This window comes from Macaca thibetana, chromosome 20, assembly GCF_024542745.1.
Source record: "Macaca thibetana thibetana isolate TM-01 chromosome 20, ASM2454274v1, whole genome shotgun sequence".
NCBI lineage: Eukaryota > Metazoa > Chordata > Mammalia > Primates > Cercopithecidae > Macaca > Macaca thibetana.
The window spans coordinates 66,775,285-66,800,059 of NC_065597.1; the positions used below are offsets into that span (position 1 = coordinate 66,775,285).

The 24,775-nt window shown below is 43.4% G+C and overlaps 2 protein-coding genes across 4 annotated transcripts in view; both read left to right on the forward strand.

Annotated features, from left to right (window-relative positions):
• Positions 1-24,775, forward strand: part of TMEM114 (transmembrane protein 114) — a 996,508-nt gene that overhangs the window by 628,202 nt on the left and 343,531 nt on the right. The window lies entirely within an intron of this gene.
• USP7 (ubiquitin specific peptidase 7) overlaps positions 1-24,775 on the forward strand; it is a 72,323-nt gene that overhangs the window by 29,810 nt on the left and 17,738 nt on the right. For 2 of the 3 annotated variants that reach the window (XM_050774229.1, XM_050774230.1), the window contains exons 2-11: positions 4,248-4,352; positions 11,499-11,697; positions 13,732-13,870; positions 14,585-14,673; positions 15,822-15,930; positions 17,482-17,612; positions 18,089-18,143; positions 19,121-19,201; positions 19,303-19,393; positions 23,971-24,053. In XM_050774229.1, coding sequence (XP_050630186.1) covers positions 4,248-4,352; positions 11,499-11,697; positions 13,732-13,870; positions 14,585-14,673; positions 15,822-15,930; positions 17,482-17,612; positions 18,089-18,143; positions 19,121-19,201; positions 19,303-19,393; positions 23,971-24,053 — 1,082 coding nt within the window. Of the gene's footprint in view, positions 1-4,247; positions 4,353-4,407; positions 5,267-11,498; positions 11,698-13,731; positions 13,871-14,584; positions 14,674-15,821; positions 15,931-17,481; positions 17,613-18,088; positions 18,144-19,120; positions 19,202-19,302; positions 19,394-23,970; positions 24,054-24,775 lie in introns of those variants that run through there. The other variant, XM_050774231.1, reaches the window with a different exon arrangement.

The following is a 24,775-nucleotide window of genomic DNA, read 5'->3' on the forward strand; positions in this document are numbered from 1 at the left end:
TTCACTAGACCTCATGAAACCATAACCTGTACCTCAGAATTACAGAGCAGTTGTAGAGTTCACTTATTTTCCATCCTTTAGACTGCTTACACTTACATATGATCCTGATTTTAGACATGAAGTTTTATGTACAGAAAATGAGCCCTCATTTTTGCATCCATGCATTAAAACCATGATAAGTTTGAACCAAGGAAGTTAAAAGTACTAGGTGTACCTCTAGCAAATTACTTTTAAGATTTATAGACCAGGTGTGGTGTCTCATCCCTGTAATCTCGGTACTTTGGGAGGCCACGGCTGGCGGATCACTTGAGGTCATGAGTTTGAGACCAGCCTGGCCAACATGGTGAAACCCTGTCTCTACTAAAAATACAAAAAGTAGCTGGGTGTGGTGGCACACAGCTGTAATCCTAGCTACTTGGGAGGCTGAGGCAGGAGGATCACTTGAACCCAGGAGGTGGAGGCTGCAGTGAACTCACATCACCCCACTGCATTCCAGCGTGGGAGACAGAGGAAGACTCCATCTCAAAAAAAAAAAAAAAAAAGTCCAGGCAGGGTGGTACATGCCTGTAATCCCAGCATTTTGGGAGGCTGAGAGGGTGAGAGGGGTGGATTGCTTGAGTCCAGTTCAAGACCAGCCTGGGCAACACTGTGAAATCTTGTCTCTTTAAGGGGGGGAAAAATTGTAGCACTTACACATAGTGTGAGTGTGTGCATATACAGTGAAGAAACTCTAGGTTGCTTCTGTGTAACCCTAATCTCTAGTAGGTTCTTATGTATCCTCCTGCTGTTTCTGTATACATCTTTTGAATTTTGTAAAGGGAAATATGAAATTACACGTTTCTATTTCAACACAGCTCTCTCCTTTTATAACAGAGGTTGTGTGTGATACGTATCGCTTGGTACCTGAATTTTTTTGTTTTTAATAGAAATGGGAATCTCACTATATTGCCCACGATGGTCTTGGACTCCCTGACTCCTGTGATCGTCCCATTCTGGCCTCCCACAAGTGCTGGGAGCCACCATGCTTGGCTACATTTTTTTTTTTAACATTCCATTGGGAGGTTGGCGCAGTGGCTCTTGAGTGTAATCCCAGCACTTTGAGAGGCCATGGCGGGTGGATCACTTGAGGTCAGGAGTTCGAGACCAGCCTGACCAACAATGAAACCCTGTCTCTACTAAAAATACAAAATTAGCCAAGCGTGGTGGTGCACACCTGTAATCCCAACCACTTGGGAGACTGAAGCAGGAGAACTGCTGGAACCCCTGAGGCCAAGTTTGCAGTGAGCCGAGATCGTGCCACTGCACTCCAGCCTGGGCAACAAGGGCGAAACTGCATCTTAAAAAAAAAAAAAAAAAATTCCATTGGAATTTTCCATAATTTATTTAATAGGCCTTCATAAGTTTTTTTCCCTATTCAATTAATATATAAATATATTTTTAAGTTTAAATATACATGTTACCGCTTTAAAAATTTCCAACTTTAAATATCACAGATAAGGCACTAGCCTGCTTTGTCCATCCCCAGCCCCGTTCCCTTCTTGCCCCCTCCACTTTATAGGGCCAGTCACTGTCCTTGGTTTACAATTTATACATCTTATAAAACTTTTTAAAGATTTGATATAGTTCTAGGAAAATGAATGTGGGTGAAAGACATTTCAGAGTACCTGATTTTTCTTTTTTTAAATTGAGCATGTATGTTTGATTTAGAGCATTTGAGCTAGTTAAGAATCAGCAAAAAGACATTTTTCCTTCTCTTCATCCTTTCTCTTGAGTGTACATCTGAGTTCCTTTCCTTAACCCTCTTCCACAGTATTTCTGTCAAGGCATGATGGTCTAGGGACTAGTTTAGAAGTATGTGTATATGTTTTCAGAAATAAGCTTTAAAAAAATAATAAATTGAGATGAGGTCTCACTGTGTTTCCCTGGTTGCTCTCAAACTCCTGGACTCAAGCACTTCTCTCACTTTGGCCTCCCAAAGTGCTAGGATTATAGGCAATGAGCCACTGGTTGGACCGGAAATAACTTTTAAGCCATCATTAATTAAGTGTATCTATTAAAAGACTGTCAAGATTGAAATTGATCTTTAATGTCTTAATCTTAAATGTCTGGGTGCTAATACCTGTTTCTTGGTATTTTGAATGTTTTGAGATGCTTGAGTGGTGGGGAGTACCATTTTATTCAGGAATGATTGGAGAGGCTTATGATGTAATCTTAAGCATTAGGGTTTTGGAGAGTTCCTAAAGGGGGAAGTGAGTGTGACGCTGTCCATGGTGCTGAATCAGATTGCATGCTGGTTCGAATGGCAGAAAAGCTCTGAAATTGTGAAGGCCACCCACACACACAACTACCTGACTGTTAAAAAGCTCATCTCCTGTCTGCAGTTGAGATTCCTAATTTCTGTTGGTGTCTGATGCACCAGGGAAAGCCGACTGTGTAGGCAACCGTGGGGCCAGCATTAGTTGCAGTGAGCTGTTCTAATATGTGGAAGAACAAATTGATTTAAATGGGACGTGTGAAGCTAGGTAAAACCTAAAAGTCCTGCTGTGATTATTCTGCTTGTAGAATAACCATCTGTGTCAGTGTGAGAAATCTATGCTTTAAAATTAATGAAAAGTGATTGGAATGTTGTTGTAATTTACACCTTATTTGCCAGTTGTAACTTAAAATGTTTTGAATCCGAACTTGAGTTATATGTGTTTTTCAGCCCAAGCATTTAGCACGCATTTAGAGTGATCAGTTTTATGCTTTCCTAAATACTTTACATAATCCAGGCTCTTTATATAATTATACAGTAATCGTCCACTGACACCTTGAGGATGATGATTTGATGTTTTAAGACACTGGCATGGGTGGGTGGTCCCAGCACTTTGGGAGGCCAAGGCGGGTGGATCACTTGAGGCCAGGAGTTCGAGACCAGTTGACCAACATGGTGAAACCACATCACTACTAAAAATACAGAATTATCTGGGCGTGGTGGCACGTGCTTGTAATCCCAGCTACTCAGAAGGTTGAGACAGGAGAATAGTTTGAACCCGAAAGGCAGAGGTAGCAGTGAGCTGAGATTGTGCCACTGCACTCCAGCCTGGGGAACAGAGTGAGACTGTCTCAAAAAAAAAAAAAAAAAAAAAAAAAAAAAAAAAGATACTGGCATGTGTTCATGATGAAAAACTTTAAAATAATTTGTTTTAATATATACCATTTGCATATGTTCAGTAATCTTCACAACAAAATTGCCTGTAGAATTGTTTGTAATTACTAGGAAACCTGTAGTAAAATAATGACTTTCCACAACAATTAGATAAAGGTTCTTTATGCTGATTAGCTATTGTAAAGTAAGAACTACCTAAGGAATTTTTTTTTTTTTTTTTTTTTGAGACTGAGTCTCACTCTGTCGGCCAGGCTGGAGTGCAATGGCACGATCTTGGTTCATCGCAGCCTCTGCCTCCTGGGTTGAAGTGATTTTCATTCCTCAGCCTGCTGAGTAGCTGGGATTACAGGTATGCACCACCACACCCAGCTAATTTTTGCATTTCTAGTAGAGATGGGGTTTTACCATGTTGGCCAGCCTGGTCTCGAACTCCTGGCTTCAGATGATCCATCCGCCTTGGCCTCCCAAAATGCTAGGATTACAGGCATGAGCCACCATGCCTGGCCTACGTAAGAGATTTTACATAAAAAGTTTTGTGCAGAATATCATTGCAAAGAAAGCAAATTATAGTGTGGTATAGCGTGTTTTCAAATTCCTTTTAGTGTTTTGAAATAACAGAAGTTTGTATTTAGTAAACATTAGTATAAATATTTTTTGGATTAGAATGAACCTTCACTGTGCTACAATTGAATTTTTTTTTTTGAGACGGAGTCTAGTTCTGTTACCCAGGCTGGAGTGTAGTGGCGCGATCTCGGCTCATTGCAAGCTCCACTTCCCGGGTTCATGCCATTCTCCTGCCTCAGCCTCCTGAGTAGCTGGAACTACATGAGCTCGCCACCATGCCCGGATAATTTTTTTTTGTATTTTTAGTAGAGACGGAGTTTCACCGTGTTAGCCAGGATGGTCTCGATCTCCTGACATCGTGATCCGCCTGCCTCGGCTTCCCAAAGTGCTGGGATTACAGGCGTGAGCCACCGTGCCCAGCCACAATTGGAATTTATTAATGATTAGGCAATATCAAAAGTATAAGTTTATATTTTGCTTATTCCATTAAAGCCATGAATGTGAAACCCATGGAATTTGTTTTTCTTCTTTAAAGCTGGAGATACAGATGACCCACCAAGAATTACTCAGAACCCTGTGATCAACGGGAATGTGGCCCTGAGTGATGGACACAACAACACGGAGGAGGACATGGAGGATGGTAAGTGCCTATCGTTCGCCTCCTCGCAGCGGGCGGAAACCTGTCAGAAAACAGATTCAGATCCATGTTTTTTCCTTGGGTACTTGTGAGCTTGAGCATAGCTAGTTTTCAGGAGGCTGTAACTGAGGAAAATCCTGTTTGGGTTTTGAGTTTCAAGATGGCCTACACCATTTCCAGGTAAGTAGAGTCTCCCTAGCCTAGGTGAGGAGGTGTAATTTAGGTTTAAATATAATAGGTGGGTATTTACTCACGCCTGCAGGTCTCCAGCCACTGCTAGTATTGGGAACAACAAGCATGTCTTACTCTCCTTCCTGTTTGTTTGCAGCAAGATACGTGCAGACATTGGAACTTGGCTTTCCATTGCATTCTCATTGCAGGGTGTATATCAGTTGATGATAGCTGAGAATCCCTCCCCACTCCTGTTAGGGATGAAATCGGATTCAAGCTTTGGCCTTCATTCTCCCTCACTGAGTTTTGGTCTATAGCTTCTCTGTGAGAAAGCACACTCATGTATGTGCATGGACTTTTTTTTGTGTAGGAGATCAGTTTTTTTTCTTCCAAGACCATTCCTTCTTTAAATTTATCAGATTAGTGACCTCAACATTTGCAAGGTCACACTTGTGAGTAGGGAGCAGCCATAATTGCAGTATGCAGCCCCTGGAGTCTTGAGTGTAATATGAAACCATGTTCTGTCAAAAAGCATGTCCATCAATCCTCATGAGGGTTGTGTCCTTCCCAGGGGAGTAACGGGGCAGTTGAAAGAAACCATCAGTCACGGGCTGCACCACCAGAAGGACTGCTGTTCAGACCTCCTGCCAAAAGTTCAGCCTCCATGAGAAACTGCAGCCGTAGTTGAGAGTTCTCTCACAGTGCGGTTTACCCCTGGCAGCTGGCTGAGGCAATATCTGAGGAAGGTAAAGAGGCGTGGTCTAAACCCGCTGCTTTGTTACCTGTGGAGTGCGCTTTCCACCGTAGAAAAGGGCAATGGTGTGGGTGTGGTCTCGCTGGTTGTTGGGCTTTGGAGGTTTTATTTCAGACATTAGAGATGCCGAAAGTGGTTTAGTGAGTGCATTTGGGAAGGTGTGGCCAGGTCTAAGGCGCCAGGTGTGCTTTTGGGATCCATTCTAGCCACTTGTGGAGCAGTGACAGGCCCCGCCCTATTGGAGCATTCCCAGTCTAGTTCCCACAGAGCAATCTGTGCCAACATTTCCCTACTGTGTTTTGTTTTTTTTAGGGGGGAGGTCTTGGGAGGAGACAAAGATATAGGGTGGAGCTTCTCAGCTTCTCATGGCATCTTGGATAATTCCTGGTTGTGGGAGGCTGTCCTGTACATTCCAGGATGCCCATGGCCGCTGCCCCCCACTTGCAGTCATGACATGTCTCTAGACATTGACAAGTGTCTCCTGGGGAGAATGACTTATGAGGACATAAGTATGGGTAAAAATCCCCTTCCTTTTGAGGTACATTTCACTAAATTAGTAGACAGTGGTGCCACACCGTAGGACCTAAAAGTGGAAATGCCCTTCTTGTGACCTCCTTGATGGAAAAAGCGTATAATCCAAGAAGGTTGAGTAATCTTCAGTAGCATCTTTCCTTGGTTTGGAACTATGGTTGCCGTTGAAAGACCCAGCATGTAATATCTTTCTGATGGCAAAGTGCACGGGAGGGAGGTGGTCCTGACTGTAGGAGAAGAACTTGTAGCTGAGGGCAGCATTTTCCAGCTGCAGTATGAATTGTGCAACCCTCTTCTTCAGGGGATAAGTGTGTTGTGAAAAATGCACAGGATTCTAGAAAGTTATAGATGTGCTTGGCTAAACAAGCTTTATTTACTATCGTATGTCTCAGGGTTGTCGTATCAGAAGCAACATAAATTGCTTCTCCAAAAGTTTTTGTTAATGATGCCCCAAGACTCTGGACTTCAGAGCTCCCCTTTTTTTGAGTGTCCTGTTTACTTGAGTGTTGAGTGTCCATTTCAGACTAGGACACACAATCTGGGAAGCATCTCTTTCGAAGTTTTGTCTGTAGCCAAACTATCCGAGACTTGATTGATTTGCACAGAAGACTTCTTAGTAAGGGACATTTCTTGTGTAAGAAGCTAAGTAGCTAATGACATAGCGATGGGAGACCTGTATAGTTGAGGAAGAGAACTTACTTAAAAATCCTGTTAACATAGAATTATGGGAAAGTATCAGAATTATTTTTTACTATATCTACTCATTCTATACTTTTAGTTCCTCATTCACTGTTTTTTGTGAGATGTCCAAGGAAGTTATTTTATTTTATTTTATTTATTTTGAGATACAGTCTTGCTCTGTCACCCAGGCTGGAGTGCAGTGGTATGATGACTGCTTACTGCTTCCGCAGTCTCCTGAGTAGCTGGGACTACAAGTGTATACCGCCATGTGTGACTAATTGTTTGTAGTGACTGGATCTCTCTATGTTGCCCAGGCTGGTCTAGCACTTCTGGGCTCAAGCAGTTCTCCTTTCTTGGCCTCCCAGTGTGTTGGGATTATGGGCATGACCCATTGCACTTGGCCCAAGGAAGTTTTATTTTATTTTATTTTGAGATAGGTTCTTGCTGTGTCACCCAGGCTAGAGTGCAGTGGTGAGAGGTGAGATCTCAGCTCACTGTGACCTCTACCTCCTGGGTTTTTGCGATTCTCCTGCCTCAGCCTCCTGAGTAGCTGGGATTACAGGCACATGCCACCACGCCTGGCTACTTTTTGTATTTTTAGTAGAGACGGAGTTTCACCATGTTGGCCAGCTGTTCTTGAACTCCTGACCTCGGGTGATCCACCTGCCTTGGCCTCCCAAAGTACTGGGACTACAAGTGTGAGCCACCAAGGAAGTTTTAGAGCAAATATGGCCTCTGAAGATCTAGATGGATCTAGATTTAGAATGTTGTTCTCCATGAGACTAATTTGTGGGGATTGACGAGGACTTGCAAGAACTTGTATTAGAATGAAGAAGGTAGCTAAAATCACTGCAACAGCACATTTTGGGAAATTTTTTACCAACCTTTCTGATTCAAAAATCTGAAGTGTTGTGTTTTTCTTTAACTTACTTTTTTTCCTCTTTCTTTTCTCCTTCCTTCCTTCCTTCCTTCCTTCCTTCCTTCCTTCCTTCCTTCCTCCCTTCCTTCCTTCCTTCCTTCCTCCCTTCCTTCCCTTCCTTCCCTTCCTTCCCTTCCTTCCCTTCCTTCCCTTCCTTCCCTTCCTTCCCTTCCTTCCCTTCCTTCCCTTCCTTCCCTTCCTTTTCTTTTCTTTTTGACGGAGTTGCACTTGTTGCCCAGGCTGGAGTGCAGTGGCACGATCTCGGCTCACCGTATCTTCTGCCTCCTGGGTTTAAGCAATTCTCCTGCCTCAACCTCCCAGGCAGCTGGGGCTACAGGCGCCTGCCACCACGCCTGGCTAATTTTTTGTATTTTTAGTAGAGATGAGGTTTTACTGTGTTGGCCAGGCAGCTAGTCCCGAACTCCTGACCTCGTGATCCACCCACCTCGACCTCCCAAAGTGTTGGGATTGCAGATGTGAGTCACCGCGCCCGGCCTACCTTTCTTTTTGCAACTGAAGCCTAGACTGGTCCATTGGCCTTTGCCCTGGGAGGATAAAATTGATATAACAAAGTGCACAGTGGGAACTTTGTGCTGTAGGTAATTGCCGCTGCCGCTGCTACAAGAGTCTCCAGGGACCAGATTGGAAGGTAGTGAGTTATCAAGGAGTCTGGTTGAGGATTTGTGGTGACAGCAGTTTGCAGAAGCTTGTTGCGCTGTCATTTACAATAAAAATAAGCAGTAATGAAATGGTACTCTGCTAATGTTAGTGGCATCCAGGCAGATTGGAGTCTTTGTGCATGAAGCGCTAATTTTGCAGGGAATGTGGGTGTCCTGCCTAATCCCTAGTATACTTGGAAGTTGCAAAAAATAGTACATAAGATCCTGTATACTGTTAAGTGTTTTCTTGGGCAAAGATCTCCATCACTCAGTCTCATGTAATTCCTCGTAGGAGGACAATCTGGCTGGCCATATCTATGAAAGCTGGTTTCCAAGTCCACTTCTCCTTTTTATTGGACTTTTTTTGGAGACAGAGTTTTTTGCTCTTGTTGCCCAGGCTGGAGTGTAATGGCATGATCTCAGCTCACTGCAGCCTCCACCTCCCAGGTTCAAGCGATTCTCCTGCCTCAGCCTCCCAAGTACCTGGGATTACAGGCACACAACACCACACTTGGCTCATTTTTGTGTTTTTAGTAGAGATGGGGTTTTGCCATGTTGGGGCAGGCTGGTCTCAAACTCCTGACCTCAGGTGATCCTCTTGCCTCGGCCTCCCAAAGTGCTGGGATTACAGGCGTGAGCCACTGCGCCCTGCTGACCTTTTTTTTTTTTTTTTTTTGAAACGGAGTCTCGCTCTGTTGCCCAGGCTGGAGTGCAGTGGTGCAATCTCGACTCAGTGCAAGCTCCACCTCCCAGGTTCACGCCACTCTCCTGCCACAGCCACCCGAGCAGCTGGGGCGCCCTCCGCCAAGCCTGGCTAATTTTTTTTCTTTTTTGTATTTTTAGTAGAGACAGTTAACAAGAGCGTGTTAACCAGGATGGTCTTGATCTCCTGACTTCGTGATCTGCCCGCCTTGGCCTCCCAAAGTGCTGGGATTACAGGCATGAGCCACCGTGCCCAGCCTGACCTTTTGTTTTTTAGTAAAAGTTTTATGAAGAGTTTTCAGGAAGTGAGGTGAAATTTTAATACACCTGAAGTGTCATCTAAACTTCGTGCTTAGCAGATTTGATAAGTCTGTTTTAAGAAATGTGCCTTGAGTGTGAGGCTGAAATAGAGTGTACAGTGCACTGTGGACTATCCACTGTGTGTCAGGACAGTGCTACACTCAGGGGCACAGAGACGGATGCATGGTGGCCTATGTGGGGCTGGGCAGCAGGTGGACGAAGTGCAAACTTTAATTCTGAGTCTCACCATTGTTTGGGGCTTTTTAATATTTAAGGAATATCTCGGGAAATTTAATGTATAGGGCAAAAGTTCAAAAAGCATTTATAGTATGTATTGATTTGGGATACATAAAATCAAACCCTATAAACAGCTGAATTATATAAAATAGATGAGTTAGAAGAGAGGCATAACCTTGTTTGTTTCAGCTTTTTAGGTCCTGCAGTGATTTTCCATTTGGTTGCTTCTGTGCAGTTCTGTATACATGGGCTTCGTAAAGCGGGCAAGCTCGTAGTCTCATTTTGTTGAGACCTGCGTTTTGTGAGTGTTATGGTAACTTCCAGGAGTGGTATTTTAAAAACCAGAGTCAGGGTCACTGTGCGTAGTGTCTTGACAAATCTTGGATATTAAAATCCTCTATTGTCACTTGTAAAACAGCCTTGGCAGACTTTCATTTCCTCACTTAAAATGTAGGAATTGACATTTGTCTCTTGTCTACCTTGCAGAACTTAACTCCTGATCAACTGTGAATTGCATGATCCTAAAAACACATGGCAAAACTTGTTCCACCATGCCATTCTAGACATTATTATTTTAAACAAGTTTCTTGCCTTTTAGTAGACTTCTGTCCCTCAAAGGGATTAGGGTAATACCACTTAAAGAGGCTTATATAAATAATTCTCTTGGACAAGATGCACCTCTTTCAGCTGCTCTTCCTTCCACAGTGCCTGTGCTGTAAACAACTCAGCAGGGTTATGTGGATTAAAAAAGTTTGGCATGAAGAGTGTCTCAAAGAAGGTAGAAGTGCTTACCATCACACATGCTTTTGATATTTCAATTCTACCCTCCCAGGAGGACTGATGGACATGTTTTCTTAAGACCAAACTCAGTCATAAACTTCAAGCAAATTCTGTTCCCCGAGAAGTGGCTGATGCTGAGAACTCAGTTGTTAGTGAACTTTGGAATCTGAAGGGTTGTTGGATGCCGTGGTGACTGCCTTCAGGGGCCTGAAGATGAAGGATGGGAGGATGTTTTTACGCGCTCTTTACCCAAGCCTACAAGTCTCGTTTTGTGCCTTAGGAGCCTGGTGGTCAGGGATGTCAAAATAGCACCTGATTCTAAGCCGGGAACAGCCTTCCAGGCACTGCATATAGAGCGTGGCCCTCAGTGTGGCCCTGGATCTCCTGCCAGTCCATGAGCTGTGTGCAGGCTATAATGAGATAGGTACAGAAACTGAAAGGAAGCGTTTAGAAGCTTGTGTAGCATGTTGACCTTGCTGTGGCAATTTCATTATGCTTTATAAAAGTATTGGTCAATAACACATTGGTGTGGGTGCAGGAGGACCGTGCCTTCACAGGCGTCGTTTGAAAAGCAGTGAGATGCTGCAGGGTTTGTCAAAGGTGTTTGACCGATGGCCACATGCAAATGAATAGTCACTGTCATCAGTGAAAGATTGAATTTTAAATGGAGACCTTCAGTTGGACCTCTGCTAAGAGGCGCTGTGTTGGCAGAAACTTAAATTTCTTAAATCAGCCTTTGGTCTTATTATCATTGAACAATTTATACTGCTTATGTGGAAAAGATACCAGTTTCTTAAAACAAAAAATAAAAACAAAAAAAAAAACTCCCCCTAGGGTGTCCAGGCTAGTAGTTTTACAAAAATTGTGAACTAATGAAGTTAACTTTATTATTAGGCTACTGTTGTAGCCATTGTCTTGCCTCTGAGCAGTGCTGAGCTTCCAGGGGGATGGCTGTTTTCCTGGCTCTCAAGTCCTGCCGGTGTGTTGTGTGCTCTCTAAAGTCAGCCCAAGTCCCATGTTGTGGTCTTTTCCCCCAGAAGTCCTGTCCTTGAACAGATGTGAGCCATGTTGTTCCTTCTCTCCAAAGTCTCTCCACTCACGGGGTGCCCGGGGTCCTTGGGAATTCAGCTTTAGTAAAGTAGACACTGTTCTCATGTGGAACTCAGTCTGACAGGGATGGCAAGTGTATGGTTAGCACTCTGTGAGTTTTGGACTTCATAAGGAAGAATTAATCCATTCAGAAACTGTATGTCATCTCAGTCTTAGGCTTTTAATAAATCTGAAGCAATTTTTTCGAACCGTTAGATTTTAGCAGTTAAATCAAGATGTATAGAACAGTTTACTCCATGTTGATTAATGTTAGTGCTTTTGGTCAGTGCACAGGCTCTGTGGCTGATGATGTGTTTTTTTTGCAGACACCAGTTGGCGCTCTGAGGCAACCTTTCAGTTCACTGTGGAGCGCTTCAGCAGACTGAGTGAGTCGGTCCTTAGCCCTCCGTGTTTTGTGCGAAATCTGCCATGGAAGATTATGGTGATGCCACGCTTTTATCCAGACAGACCACACCAAAAAAGCGTAGGATTCTTTCTCCAGTGCAATGCTGAATCTGATTCCACGTAAGACAGTTTAAATGATGCAACTACAAACCCCCACATAGTTGTATTACATTACTGGAAGCCAAATTCGATCAACCTAGTGCAATTCTATCTTATTTGCTGCCTCTACATAGTCTTTTGATTTTAAATTAGATTAAATACGTCTTTCTCTTTAAAACCCACTGGTGTATGTATAATACCCAAGCTAGAAAAGTGTATTTTTGTCTTGTAAGTAAAAAAACTAAAAATAGTTTGTTGGAATCTGCCAGCCCATGGAATCAGGGCCTACCAGGATTAGCTGACCATAGAGCCACCAGGCTTAATTCTTACTCTGCCTGAGCAGAAAATGGCAGCTGTCAGAGCCAGACATCCCTTCCATTGTGTGATAACTAATTTGTACGGGTTGTTCAGAAAGTACAAGTAAAACATACTTTGTGAAGGATTTATGCAACATGGCCCTTTGACTTGAGGAACAGTTAAACATTCATGTATATTATGAAATGTCCAAACACTGAGAAATCTTGATGGTCCTTCTATTTATATGAATTAGAAAATTAATTCACCTTTTATCAAAAACCCAGTTGATTCTGGGAGTGCGGACCACTGTCTGCATCGGAGCCAGGGGAGGCTGCTGACTTGGACTGCACCTATCCTAGTCTCCCTGTGACCCTTTGGAACCCTCAGTAACGTGTTCCCCGGAGTGAACTGGCTCTAGCTGTTCTGTCAGTTCCCCCAGGGAATAAAATTTATGGAGTCTCACTCTGTCGCCAGGCTGGAGTGCAGTGGCCTGATCTTGGCTCACTGCAACCCCCGTCTCCCAGGTTCAAGCGATTCTCCTGCCTTGGCTTTCCTAGTACCTGGGACTACAGGCGTGTGCCACCACACCCGCTAATTTTATATTTTTAGTAGAGACGGGATTTCACCATATTGACCAGGCTGGTCTTGAACTCCTGACCTCAGGTGATCTGCCTTCCTTGGCCTCCCAAAGTGCTGGGATTACAGGCGTGAGCCACTTTGCCCGGCTGTACTTTCATTTTCTTTAATGTTTAAGTAAGAAGTGCCAAGGTAGTTTTATGATGCAGCCAGGGCTTTTGGATGGTTTAAAAAGTTTTCCTCTTCTGTTCACATTATGATGTGATCTGATGAGTATTTGGGCTAGGTTTGTTTCAGTCTGATGGACAACTTTAGCCTGAAGAGCACTTTGGAAAAACAGTGAATGGTCCATACCCAGTGTCAGCGTCCCGAGCAAGCAGGAAGTGCTGCGGGAACAGCACTGTCCTACCCTTGTCCTGAAGAGTCAAACCGTTTCAGGGTTCAGTTGTAGCGTTGATTTATAAGGCCCCACTTTAATCGAAAACCTTAACTTTCTGTGGCTTAAGGGGCTGTATGTATGGTTTTTGAACCTGGATTTAGAGACCCTTTTGTGGTTCACCCCACAGTTGACTGCATACAATAGTTCTCTTTTGGTTGTAATTTGTGCCTCGACAGTGAATTCCTCGATGCCAGGGCAGGACAGCAAACTAAGGCCACAGAGCTCCCTGGTGCTGGTTTTGGGGCTGGTTTTTCCCCAGTGTGTGCTGGAGGGCATCCTAGGAGAGCCTGAGAGGCATAGCACTGAAGGGCTGCAGGGGCAGGAGCGACACTGAGAGGTGACCCTTATATCAGCAGTAGAAGCAGAGGTTTACATCCACCCATCTGTTCTTTTTGGTTCTTTCCTAATAACTATTATCTGACCAAAAAGTTGTAGTCTTGTACAGAATCCACAACTGGTATTGAAAGTTCAAAATTGTATAGATACAATTAAAATTTCCAACTTCTGAGGAATTAAAAAATGAAACCATGAGTGAAATCCCTACAGAATACACTGGGGGAGCCCCAAACACCCTTTTTTCTATTAAAGGTAAAAATGCCTCCGTCCTACCTTTAACCCCAACCGGAAAGGAGAGAGCAACAAAAACATAAGTGGGAATTTTGGTGTGCTATGTTTACTGTCTTTAAAAATGTGTAACATCTGGTGAATATGTCAACTAAGGCTCAGATTATTCTTTTAAACAGGTCGTGGTCTTGCCATGCGCAAGCAGTGCTGAAGATAATAAATTACAGAGATGATGAAAAGTCGTTCAGTCGTCGTATTAGTCATTTGTTCTTCCATAAAGAAAATGATTGGGGATTTTCCAATTTTATGGCCTGGAGTGTAAGTAACGGTGTATTTAGTCTAAATAATCGGTGCATTACTGCTTGTTGTTCCCTTACCTTTTTGATTTTTCAAGTCCCTTATTCATTTTAGAGCTAGATTTTTGCTTTCTGAATTGGACAGGTGTCTTTGAAAACATGTTTTCTCCAGTTTCCTATTCTAGGTTTTTAGCAGCTTTCTGGATTCACGTCTCACCTTATAGTCAGTCATTCAAAGGGAGTTCCCAGTGGGCTAAATTTCCTTTAAAAGACATAATGCTGTTTGAGGTCCTTTCATGATTCAGGCATAGTACTGAGTGGTTCCACGTGACTCCAGTAACTTCATTCAGTTCATTTTGACTCCTTTTTGCAGAGGTGGTAGCCGGTGGGACAATCTAGGAATGTTCCTTCTTACTCCGCTAAGTCACTTATCATTGCCTTCTCCAGCCCCTCCCCTCGCCTGCTTAGAGGAGCACAGATTTCTCCTGTCCATGCTGTGGCTCTGAGCCCCTGGGTACCTCTGGGATGCCTCTGAGGTGCCAAGCATTTGCTGTGTGTGTTGTGAGACCACTGTTAAAAGCAAATTGAAACAGTCTAAAATTAGCAACAAAGTTGGGATGTATGTTTTAAAAAGTATTTTAATCTGTATTAAATACAGGGTACTAATGTAATTTGTCTCTTGGGAATAAAGTGTGTGTTCTTATTCAAGCAGGATATTCTTATTTATGTTTTATAGGAAGTGACCGATCCTGAGAAAGGATTTATAGATGATGACAAAGTTACCTTTGAAGTCTTTGTACAGGCGGATGCTCCCCATGGAGTTGCGTAAGTTTTTCTTTAATTGGGTGCTGTTAAAAATGTCTTTTGTGCTGCAGTGAAAGAAGCTTTGGCATGCATGTAACAGAGATGCACATATTTAATCAGTAAGCGTCCTCTTTGCGCTTGCTCTGTGGCACACAGAGTCATGCCCGCTTGCCACTCTTTTAATGGATTGATTGAGCAGTTCTACATGTTAGACCCTTGGAACATAATTGTATAATAACCAGTACATAAATACCCAGAGCAGAGGTGCTCTGTTGTTACTTTGATGAGGGCAAGGAGGAAGTCCTCTCCGAGTGTGAGGAAGAGGGGATTGAGGGAAGAGGCGAACATCGCCAATAACTAACATGGTGAGTGAGGAGTAAAGAGGCATGACCAGGCCGTTAGGTGTACTTGAGCGTTTCCAAGGCTGGGAACTAACCCCTGGAGTGGCAGGGTGGGTGAATGGTACTGCGCAGTAGGTGTCTCCTCCAGCACTGGTCCTGCTTGGTAACTGTCGTGTGTTCATGTCATGGCATTGTGTACAGAGGGAGATGGGCGTGGAGGTGGGAGGATTGCTCTACTTTCTGGCACCGTTCTCTGTGGCTTCCTTTTACTACTTGGGGTGGGGGTGGAAAGGTACAAGACATAGTTAATTCCGAGAATCTTATCTTCCCCCAAACAACCACCAAAATCACAAAATAAAAAAAGCTCTGGGAGTTTAGAAGTCTGAGGCAAAACTTGGCAAATACACACTCCTGTTTCTTCTTGTGTGTGGGTCTACAGAAAAGATAAGTTTCAGCTTTTTTCATGTTGTGCTGACCTTGCGTGTGATAAGTGTAATTATGTAACCAGACTCTACTGTGAGACATGTTGGGTATGAGCATGCAGGTCTCCGTTAAGTGTCTGTTGGTGCTGGGCTTGATCAGTGACAGGAGTGCCACTGTCAGCAGGCAGGTGCTTCGAGGGCTGTGTGAATGTGGGGGTTGCATTTGCACCAGTTCACACAGTGGAGCAAGCAGAAGGGTATCGGTGACCATCGAAGGATGCTGTGTGATAAGTGCTCCTGGCTTCGGTTTCCTTAAGGCTGACCTTGAGTCAGATTGCTCCACACATACTGCAGGAGCAGTGGGGTATCTCTGCAAGATCCCCTCAACCTTGAACTGATTTTTCAGGTGGGATTCAAAGAAGCACACAGGCTATGTCGGCTTAAAGAATCAGGGAGCGACTTGTTACATGAACAGCCTGCTACAGACGTTATTTTTCACGAATCAGCTACGAAAGGTAAATGGATAGTGTTCCTCTCCTGCAGCCTTCTGCCCACCCTTTCCTCTCAGGTATATCAGAGCAAAGTCTTCTCAACAAACATCCCAGTCTCCCTCCCCTGGCCCTGTCTCTTTAGATGGCTGCTAGTTCATGCTGCATTTTCATTCCCCAGTGTTGGGACACCTACTTTGTAAACTGCTTCAGTGTTTCAGAGTTACCACCGCCAACCTTTTCCTTTGAGACGGAGTCTCGCTCTGTCACCTAGACTGGAGTGCAATGGTGTGACCTTGGCTCACTGCAGCCTCTGCCTCCCGGGTTCAAGTGATTCTCTGGCCTCAGCCTCCTGAGTAGCTGGGATTACAGGCACCCGCCACCACAGCCGGCTAATTTTTATATTTTAGTAGAGGTGGGGTTTCACCATCTTGTCCAGGCTGGTCTCGAACTCCTGACCCCAAGCTATCCACCTGCCTCAGCTTCTCAAGGGGCTCAGATTATAGGCGTGAGCCACCATGCCTAACCATGACCTAAGTTTACAGACTTACGTTAGAAATCACCTTGTGAAGGTATTTAGAAAAACAATCATAAAATCCATTAACAGCAACATTTGCAAAGTTTTATATCAAAACTGAGTTGAAAAGTCAATGCAACTTTTATTGAACATTTCAATGAAAAGAATAGACATACATTAAATCTAGTATAGCTGAGTCAGTCAGTTCTACTTTGAGAATTACATGTGATTATTATGAAGCAGCACAGGAGATCGGCACACCTGGTTGTGGGGGGCAGGGAGCTGGCTGGCTTGTCAGCCTTGAAAGCATGTTTGCACAGCCACCCAGACAGGTTTGTTGTGATATATCCCAGAGACAGCTCAGTGTGGGTAATTCTAGTCACATTTAAGTTTTTATCAAATGTTTTGTTCACAAGTAATGCTAAGTTAAGAAATGGTTCTCCAATAAGTAGGAAATAAAAGTAGTTCTCTGGGGGGTGATTTTGTTTTTTGTTTGCTTCTTTCTGTATTATCTTTTTATCAAGAACATATGGGTGAGGCCGGGTGCGGTGGGTCTCGCCTGCAATCCCAGCACTTTGGGAGGCCAAGGTGGGCAAATCACCTGAGGTCAGGAGTTTGAGACCAGCCTGGCCAACATGGCGAAAACCCGTCTCTACTGAAAATTCAGAAATTAGCCTGGCGTGGTGGTGCATGCCAGTTATTCCAGCTACTCAGGAGGCTGAGGAAGGAGAATTGCTTGAACCTGGGAGGCGGAGGTTGTAGTGAGCTGAGATTACACCGCTGCACTCCAGCCTGGGAGACAGAGCGAAACTCCGTCTCACATGGGTGGTGATTTTCAAAATTTATTTTTGCATTTTTGTGTTTTCCAGTATCCCTAAAGATGTTCATGATTTTGTAAACTTTCTCATCGATTTGGGGATCATTAAAAGCCCTAACAACAATCTTAGCCATTGTGTTATTAGAAATGATTTTTTAAAACATGAAGATTAAATTCTTACTGTTTTTTAAATTTCCCTGCATCTTCTCAGAATAAATTCTTAAATCTGAATTAATTCTTTCAGGCTGTATACATGATGCCAACCGAGGGGGACGATTCATCTAAAAGCGTCCCTTTAGCATTACAAAGGGTGTTCTATGAATTACAACACAGTGATAAACCTGTAGGAACAAAAAAGCTAACAAAGTCATTTGGGTATGTATTAGACATCTGCCTTTGCCATTCTGCTTCCTCTTTTTTTTTTTTTTTTTTTTTTAAAAGGACAAATGAGTAGAGAATAGGAAAGTTAGTAGAGCATACTGTAGGCACTTAATTTAGGGAGACTTGAGCATTTAATGGTGTCAGTGCTTTTATCATTGTATTTTGTTTCATTTCTTTGGAAATAGATACTTTGTTTTAGAATTTTGCTTGAGAAAGAGTTCACCGCTTAAGGTTTTTACTTTCAACACAAGAACCTGTATTGCTTTCAAATTTGTTACATTTTCTTGGAAACACCACTTCCCCTAGCAGTAAATCCATCTGAATTATAACTCCCAAAAATAGTCTTCACAGGAAAGGAATTTGAGAATAATAACTGACTATCCAGTTTAGTTTTTCAATCTAAGTTACTTTTAATTTGCTCATTTGAAAGTTGAGCGTTTAAATGGAGATGTTTGTTTTATCTTTGAAAGGTGGGAAACTTTAGATAGCTTCATGCAACACGATGTTCAGGAGCTTTGTCGAGTGGTAAGTTTCAAGCAGTACTTGTATATTTCTTACAATGAATATTTTTTGAAGCATTGTCAGAGTTATTACCAAGTAAAACCTCAGACCTAATTCAGAAAATGCCCATCTTTGTTTAGGATCAGACTGAGGCTACAAAAAGGCAGCAGCTGTCTAGTTTTAAAGGCTGGTAAGAATTATTTGAATAGGGATTTGAAGGTGAAGTGAGGAAGCTCGAATTTTATACTAGCAGGCAGTAGGCTTTTAATTTGTTAAATTGGTATATATACATGAGTTACTAATCCAGGAACCAAAGACTGGCTTTGTTGGCTGTCCCGTTGGTCCTGAGTCACTGTAGAGTGGTGACTTCTATTCTTACTCCAGTGTCCAGACCCCTCCTGTGCAGCGAGGTTCTCACTGAGCAGAACTCAGTATGCGGCGATTACTCTCCCCGTGGCGTCACTAGTCGCTAGCAAATCCTCATTCTTCCAGTTGTGATTAAAGACACAGAAACACACACACACAACATGAAATGGCTGTTCAAGGTGATTGGCTGGGCAAGGTGTGTTTTCTTTTTTGCAGCACTAGCTGGATTGAATCCAGTTCATTAAATATCCATGGACAAACCAGTCAATCCTGTTGACAGGCTCAACCTCATTAATCTCTTGGTGTGGACCATTACGAGTTAAGTTTAGTGAACAATTTTACATGCTTTTCCACAGAGGTAAAAAAAATATAAAAATGCTTCTAAAGGCACTACAGATTACTAATTTATTCCAAAGGCTGTATAAAAGGTTAACCTCAACTGTTGCATGTAGAGATGTTTGTAAAAATCCAACCAAGAAAGAAGATTTTGTATATGTTTTTGATAATTGCATGCTGGAGGTCATATTTTTATAGTCTACGACTTCTTTGAACATTGATATTTGTAGTCAATTATAAAATTAATGTATATATTAAGCATAAAAACCTTTTTTTAAAGCCAAAACTTTCTTTTTCAGTTGCTTGATAATGTGGAAAATAAGATGAAAGGCACCTGTGTAGAGGGCACTATACCCAAATTATTCCGCGGTAAAATGGTGGTATGTGGCTACCAGTTCTAAAAGATCTTTTGAAAAGGTTTTAGAATATGAATTTTTTGACTATTACTACTTAAGTCACTTTTAACTTTCCTTATTTGCAGTCCTATATCCAGTGTAAAGAAGTAGACTATCGGTCTGATAGAAGAGAAGATTATTATGATATCCAGCTAAGTATCAAAGGAAAGAAAAATAGTAAGTGTTGCGTGTATCTAATGGCATGATCTTTTGATGATTTCTATTGTGGTTTAATGTTTCATTTACACAAGTGATGTTTTTTTAAACAGTCTAAACACAGAGAATGGCTCAGATCTTAAGCAAACAGCTCACTGGGTGAACACAGGCTTGTTACCTCCACCCAGCTCTAGTGTTGGCCAGCACCCCCACAGCCCTTCCCAGCCACCGCCTCCCTCTCCTCACAGGAAACCACCATGTGGACTTCTAACAGCCTCGGTTAACTTTGCATGTTTTAGGTGTCTATTTAAATAGAATTTTGTAGTAGGATGTATTTGTTTATTTTGTTGTTGTTTTTTGAGATAGGGTCTTGTGCTGTATAGGCTGGGGTGCAATGGTGCAATGGTAGCTCACTGCAGCCTCAAACTCCTCCTGCTTCAGCTTCCCCAGTGGCTGGGAACACAGGTGTGTGCCACTACACCCAGCTATTTTTTTTTTTTTTTTTAAATAGAGATGGGGTCTCGCTTTGTTGCTCAGGCTGGTCTTCAACTCCTGGGTTCAAGCAGCCTTCCTGCCTTAGGCTCCCAAAGCACTGGAATTAGACATGAGCCACCATGTCCAGCCTGTGTCTGATTTCTTTTGCTGAGCACATTCATGAGATACATCCACACTGGGACTAGTCATAGTAATCATTTGTGTTGCTTCATAGTATTCCATTTTGAGAATATACCACAAAAATTTTGAAATCTTTCTTCTTCTGATTGATATTTGGGTTGGTCTCCGTTTGAGGTGGTTGGACATAAGGCAGATTGACCATTCTTAATGCCTGTTTGCATTTGGAGGAAGAGGAATTACTGGCCTGTAGGGTGTGCATATGTTCAGCTTGATGGATAAAGTTAGCAAGATTCCCAAAGTGGTTTATCAGTTTCACAGTCATCAGCAAGGTGTCAGAGTTACAGTTGCTCCATACCCACACTGGAGCTGTCAGTTGCCGTACGTGGAACGATTTTGGTGGGAGTATATATGGTGCTGTCTGCATTTTAGTTTGTATTTCCTTGAAGATCAGTGAGGTTGTTCTTACCTTTTCAAATGCTTATTGGCAATTTGGATATCTTCCTTTATAAAATGCTTGTTTAAATACTTTAACAATTTTAGTATTGGCTTCTTTTTTTCCCCTTAACTGATTTATAGTCATTCTTTTAAAGAAATATTTAAAATAAGGGGGAGGATGGGTGTGGTCGCTCATGCCTGTAATTTCAGCACTTTGGGAGGCTGAGGCGGGAGGATTGCTAGAACCCAGGAGTTTGAGGCCAGCAACACAGTGAGACAGGCAACATAGTAAGACTCCATCTCTACAAAAACTACAAAAATTAGCTGCGTGTGGTGGCATGCACCTGTAGTCCCAGCTACTCGAGGCTGAGGCAGGAGGATAGCTTGAGCCCTGGAGTTCAAGGCTGCAGCGAGCCATGATTGCGCCACTGTACTCCATCCTGGGCAACAGAGCAAGTGCCTGTCTCAAGAAAGTAAAATAAAATAAAAAGAGTGAGGAGGGGAAGTGCTTTATGTTGACCCGCATATTTACAGCTTGCAGTGCTCTTCTGTTTTTAATTTGGATATGGATTCTTATTAGGAATCATTGAGTGCAGGTTGGCTGAGATGAGTTTTTTCAGCTTGCATGCCTGGAAAGATGTTATTTCATCTGCAGTTGTGAAAGACATTTTAAGTCGGTGTAGACTTCTAGATTGGCAGGTTCCTGCCTTTGGTCTGTTAGATGGTCCACCATCTTCTTGCTTGCATCGTTTCTGAGAAGTGGGCGGTAGCGTCCTCACTCTTGTTCATTTGTTTCTCGGCCCCAAGCGCCTCACGCTTCACTTCACTTCGCTTCGCTTCACTTCACTTCTCTTCTCTCTTCCCTCTTCTCTCCTCTTTTTTTGAGAGAGAGTCTTGCTCTGTCACCCAGGCTGGAGTGCAGTGGCCGAATCTCAGCTCACTGCAAGCTCCGCCTCCCGGTTTTACGCCATTCTCCTGCCTCACCTTCCCGAGTAGCTGGGACTACAGGCGCCCGCCACCTCGCCCAGCTAGTTTTTTGTAATTTTTAGTAGAGATGGGGTTTCACCTTGTTAGCCAGGTTGGTCTCGATCTCCTGATCTCGTGATCTGCCCGTCTTGGCCTCTCAAAGTGCTGGGATTACAGGCTTGAGCCACCGCACCTGGCCCGATTTTCAGACTTTAAATTTTTTTTTTTTATTTTTAGAAGTTTGACTTGGATTTTGTTCTTTCTTTTTTTTTTTTTTTTTTTTTTTTTTTTTTTTGAGACAGAGTTGTGCTCTGTCACCCCGGCTGGAGTGCAGTGGCTGGATCTCAGCTCACTGCAAGCTCCGCCTTCCAGGTTTATACCATTCTGCCTCAGCCTCCCGAGTAGCTGGGACTACAGGCGCCCACCACCTCGTGTGGCTAGTTTTTTGTATTTTTTAGTAGAGACGGGGTTTCACCTTGTTAGCCAGGATGGTCTCGATCTCCTGACCTTGTGATTCGCCCGTCTCGGCCTCCCAAAGTGCTGGGATTACAGGCTTGAGCCACTGCGCCTGGCCTGGATTTTTTTTTAAATGGAAATCTTTATCTGTTCTTTTTTTTTCTATGTATTTATCAATTAATTATAATTATTTGGAGACAAGGTGTTGCTGTGTTAGGCCAGTCTCGGAGGTCCTGCGCTCAAGCAGTCTGCCCGCCTTGGCCTCCCGAAGTGTTGGGACCATGCCCAGCCCTGTGTCTCTTCTTAGTATGCTCTTGCTTTCTTCTCCTTTGGACTTAAGTTGATAATGCTCTTGTCTACTAATTCTGTCATCTGTGAGATTTCTGCGTCTGTTTCTATTGAAGGATTGTTCTCTTTGTCTTGGGTGGTGGTTTCAGCTTCTTTGCATGCTTGGTAATCTTTTTTTTTTTCTTTTTTTTTTTTTTTTTTTTTTGAGACGGAGTCTCACTCTGTCGCCCAGGCTGGAGTGCAGTGGTGCAGTCTCAGCTCATTACAACTTCGGTCTCCTGGGTTCAAGCAGTTCTCCTATCAGCCTCCTGAGTAGCTGGCATTACAGGTGCCCGCCACCACACCCAGCTAGTTTTTGCATCTTTAGTAGAGACGGGGTTTCACCATGTTTTGGCCAGGGTGGTATCGAACTCCTGACCTCATGGGATCCACCCGCCTCGGCTTCCCAAAGTGCTGGGATTACAGGCGCGAGCCACAGAGCCACTGTACTGGGCCACATGCTTGGTAACCTTTTTATTGAACAGCAGGCATGGTGATTTTTATCTTGCTGGGCGTTAGATATTACTAACCTTTGCTGTTACGCACAGATAAGTGATTTGTTAATCATTTGCTTCCTTTGAGTCTTGTTTTTAAGCCTTGCTAGGTGGGAGAACAGGTTTTACTTGAGGGATAACCTGTCCCCACGTCCTTTTAGTTGTTAGCTGAGTCTCCCAGGTGTTCAGAGGTTTTTCTGCTGTGACTGATGGGAACACAGACTTCCCAGCCTGTCATGAGCTCTGAAGGTTGTTCCCCCGAGTCCTCATCCTCTTGCTGCTTCTTTCCCTTGCCCCAGGTAATTTCCTCGATTTCACTAGTCAGTTCTCACTGACAGCTTCGGAAGAAACTGCACATCCCCAGATCTTGCTTTCTGGGCAGCATTCTGCTTTAGGCTACTCTGCCCCTCAGGTTCCGGCTCCCTTGGGCTCCTCTGATTCTCACTTCTTGGCTCTTTCTGGGTTTGCCTTTCGCTGGCTGCAGCCTGTAAACTCTCAGCAGAGCTGGGCCCATCACGGGACTCTCATTTGTCCCGTCAGGGATCCCTGTCCTGTACCACATGTGTTCGGAGCGTGACTGCAGCTGTTTTCAGTGTTGTGCAGTTGCGTGTTTCCTTCATGATCGGAGCAGGAAGAGCTCTCCATACACTCTGGCTGCACAATTCTGTGTTGGATTGAGAGCTTGTCCCTCAGCATGTGGCTCGTCCTTTCACTCTTAATGTTACCATTCTTAATTTTAGGGAAATACAGTGTGTCCTTGTTTGCTTTTTATGTCCTGTAAAATTCTATTACTTTTTACTATTTTGCCTTTTCCATTTATCTACAATCCACCTGGAATAAGTGGGGGTGAGGAGATGCCAGGACCAACTTCCACTCCATCCCGTGTTGACCTGAGGAAATCGAGGTTTTCCTTGTTGTTCTGCCACATCAGGCAGCCGTTCACCTATGTGCATCTCTGCTTTTGAGACCAAGGGGTGGTCCATACTGCCCAATTCCAAGCTGTCTTCATAATCATAGCTTTACAGTGTGTGCTTTGTTCAAATAACAGTAAAACCTTAACTGTTACCTCCATATTGTCATTTTAACGTCCTTAAGAAAGATACTAATGACCTTTGGCCAATGAGCAAAGGTGCTAACAGCACATTTACCTACAGTATTGGCTACAGGGGGAGAATTACTGTTGTTAATTAGTGTTGTTTACCTTTTCTGCTATTCCTAAATATGCTGATTTAAATAACTTATACCTGGGTTGGCTATATTATAAATGAAGCTTTAGCAATTGACTTTTCTCTCTCTTTTCCAAAGTATTTGAATCATTTGTGGATTATGTGGCAGTAGAACAGCTCGATGGGGACAATAAATACGACGCTGGGGAACATGGCTTACAGGTAACTTGGGTGTTTTGTGCTAGTGTCCTATTGTAGTTTTCTTCTTTATTTTCAGTTCTTTTAATTGCTAAATAAGAAATTGCTTGTGCCCTTTCATGTGTTTCTGGTATTTAGAGTATACAAGGATTCTGTTTCTTGGATAGTCGAATGGGGAGGGTGAGGGGGTATTAGGACATGGGAGTGCAGCTGATTTATCCCGTAGAAGCACATCCAGCAGGATGGAGGGTCTCGTGGGGTTTTAGGAATCTTATCCTTTCCCCGTTCCTCACCTTACTGGTGTCACTGCTCCAGTTTTCCTTCAGTTTCTCCTGGTCACAAGTGGCATTTCTTGGTGAGTTGGACTGTGTTTATTTAGGTCATGTTGCTTTATTTTTAAATGTATTTTTTTTTTTTTTTTTTTTTTTTTTTTTTTTTTTTGAGACAGAGTCTCGCTCTGTCACCCAGGCTGGAGTGCAGTGGCCGCATCTCAGCTCACTGCAAGCTCCGCCTCCCAGGTTCACGCCATTCTCCTGCCTCAGCCTCCCGAGTAGCTGGGACTACAGGCGCCCGCCACCTCACCCGGCTAGTTTTTTGTATTTTTTAGTAGAGACGGGGTTTCACCATATTAGCCAGGCTGGTCTCGATCTCCTGACCTTGTGATCCACCCGTCTCGGCCTCCCAAAGTGCTGGGATTACAGGCTTGAGCCACCGCGCCCGGCTTTAAATGTATTTTTAATGAATTT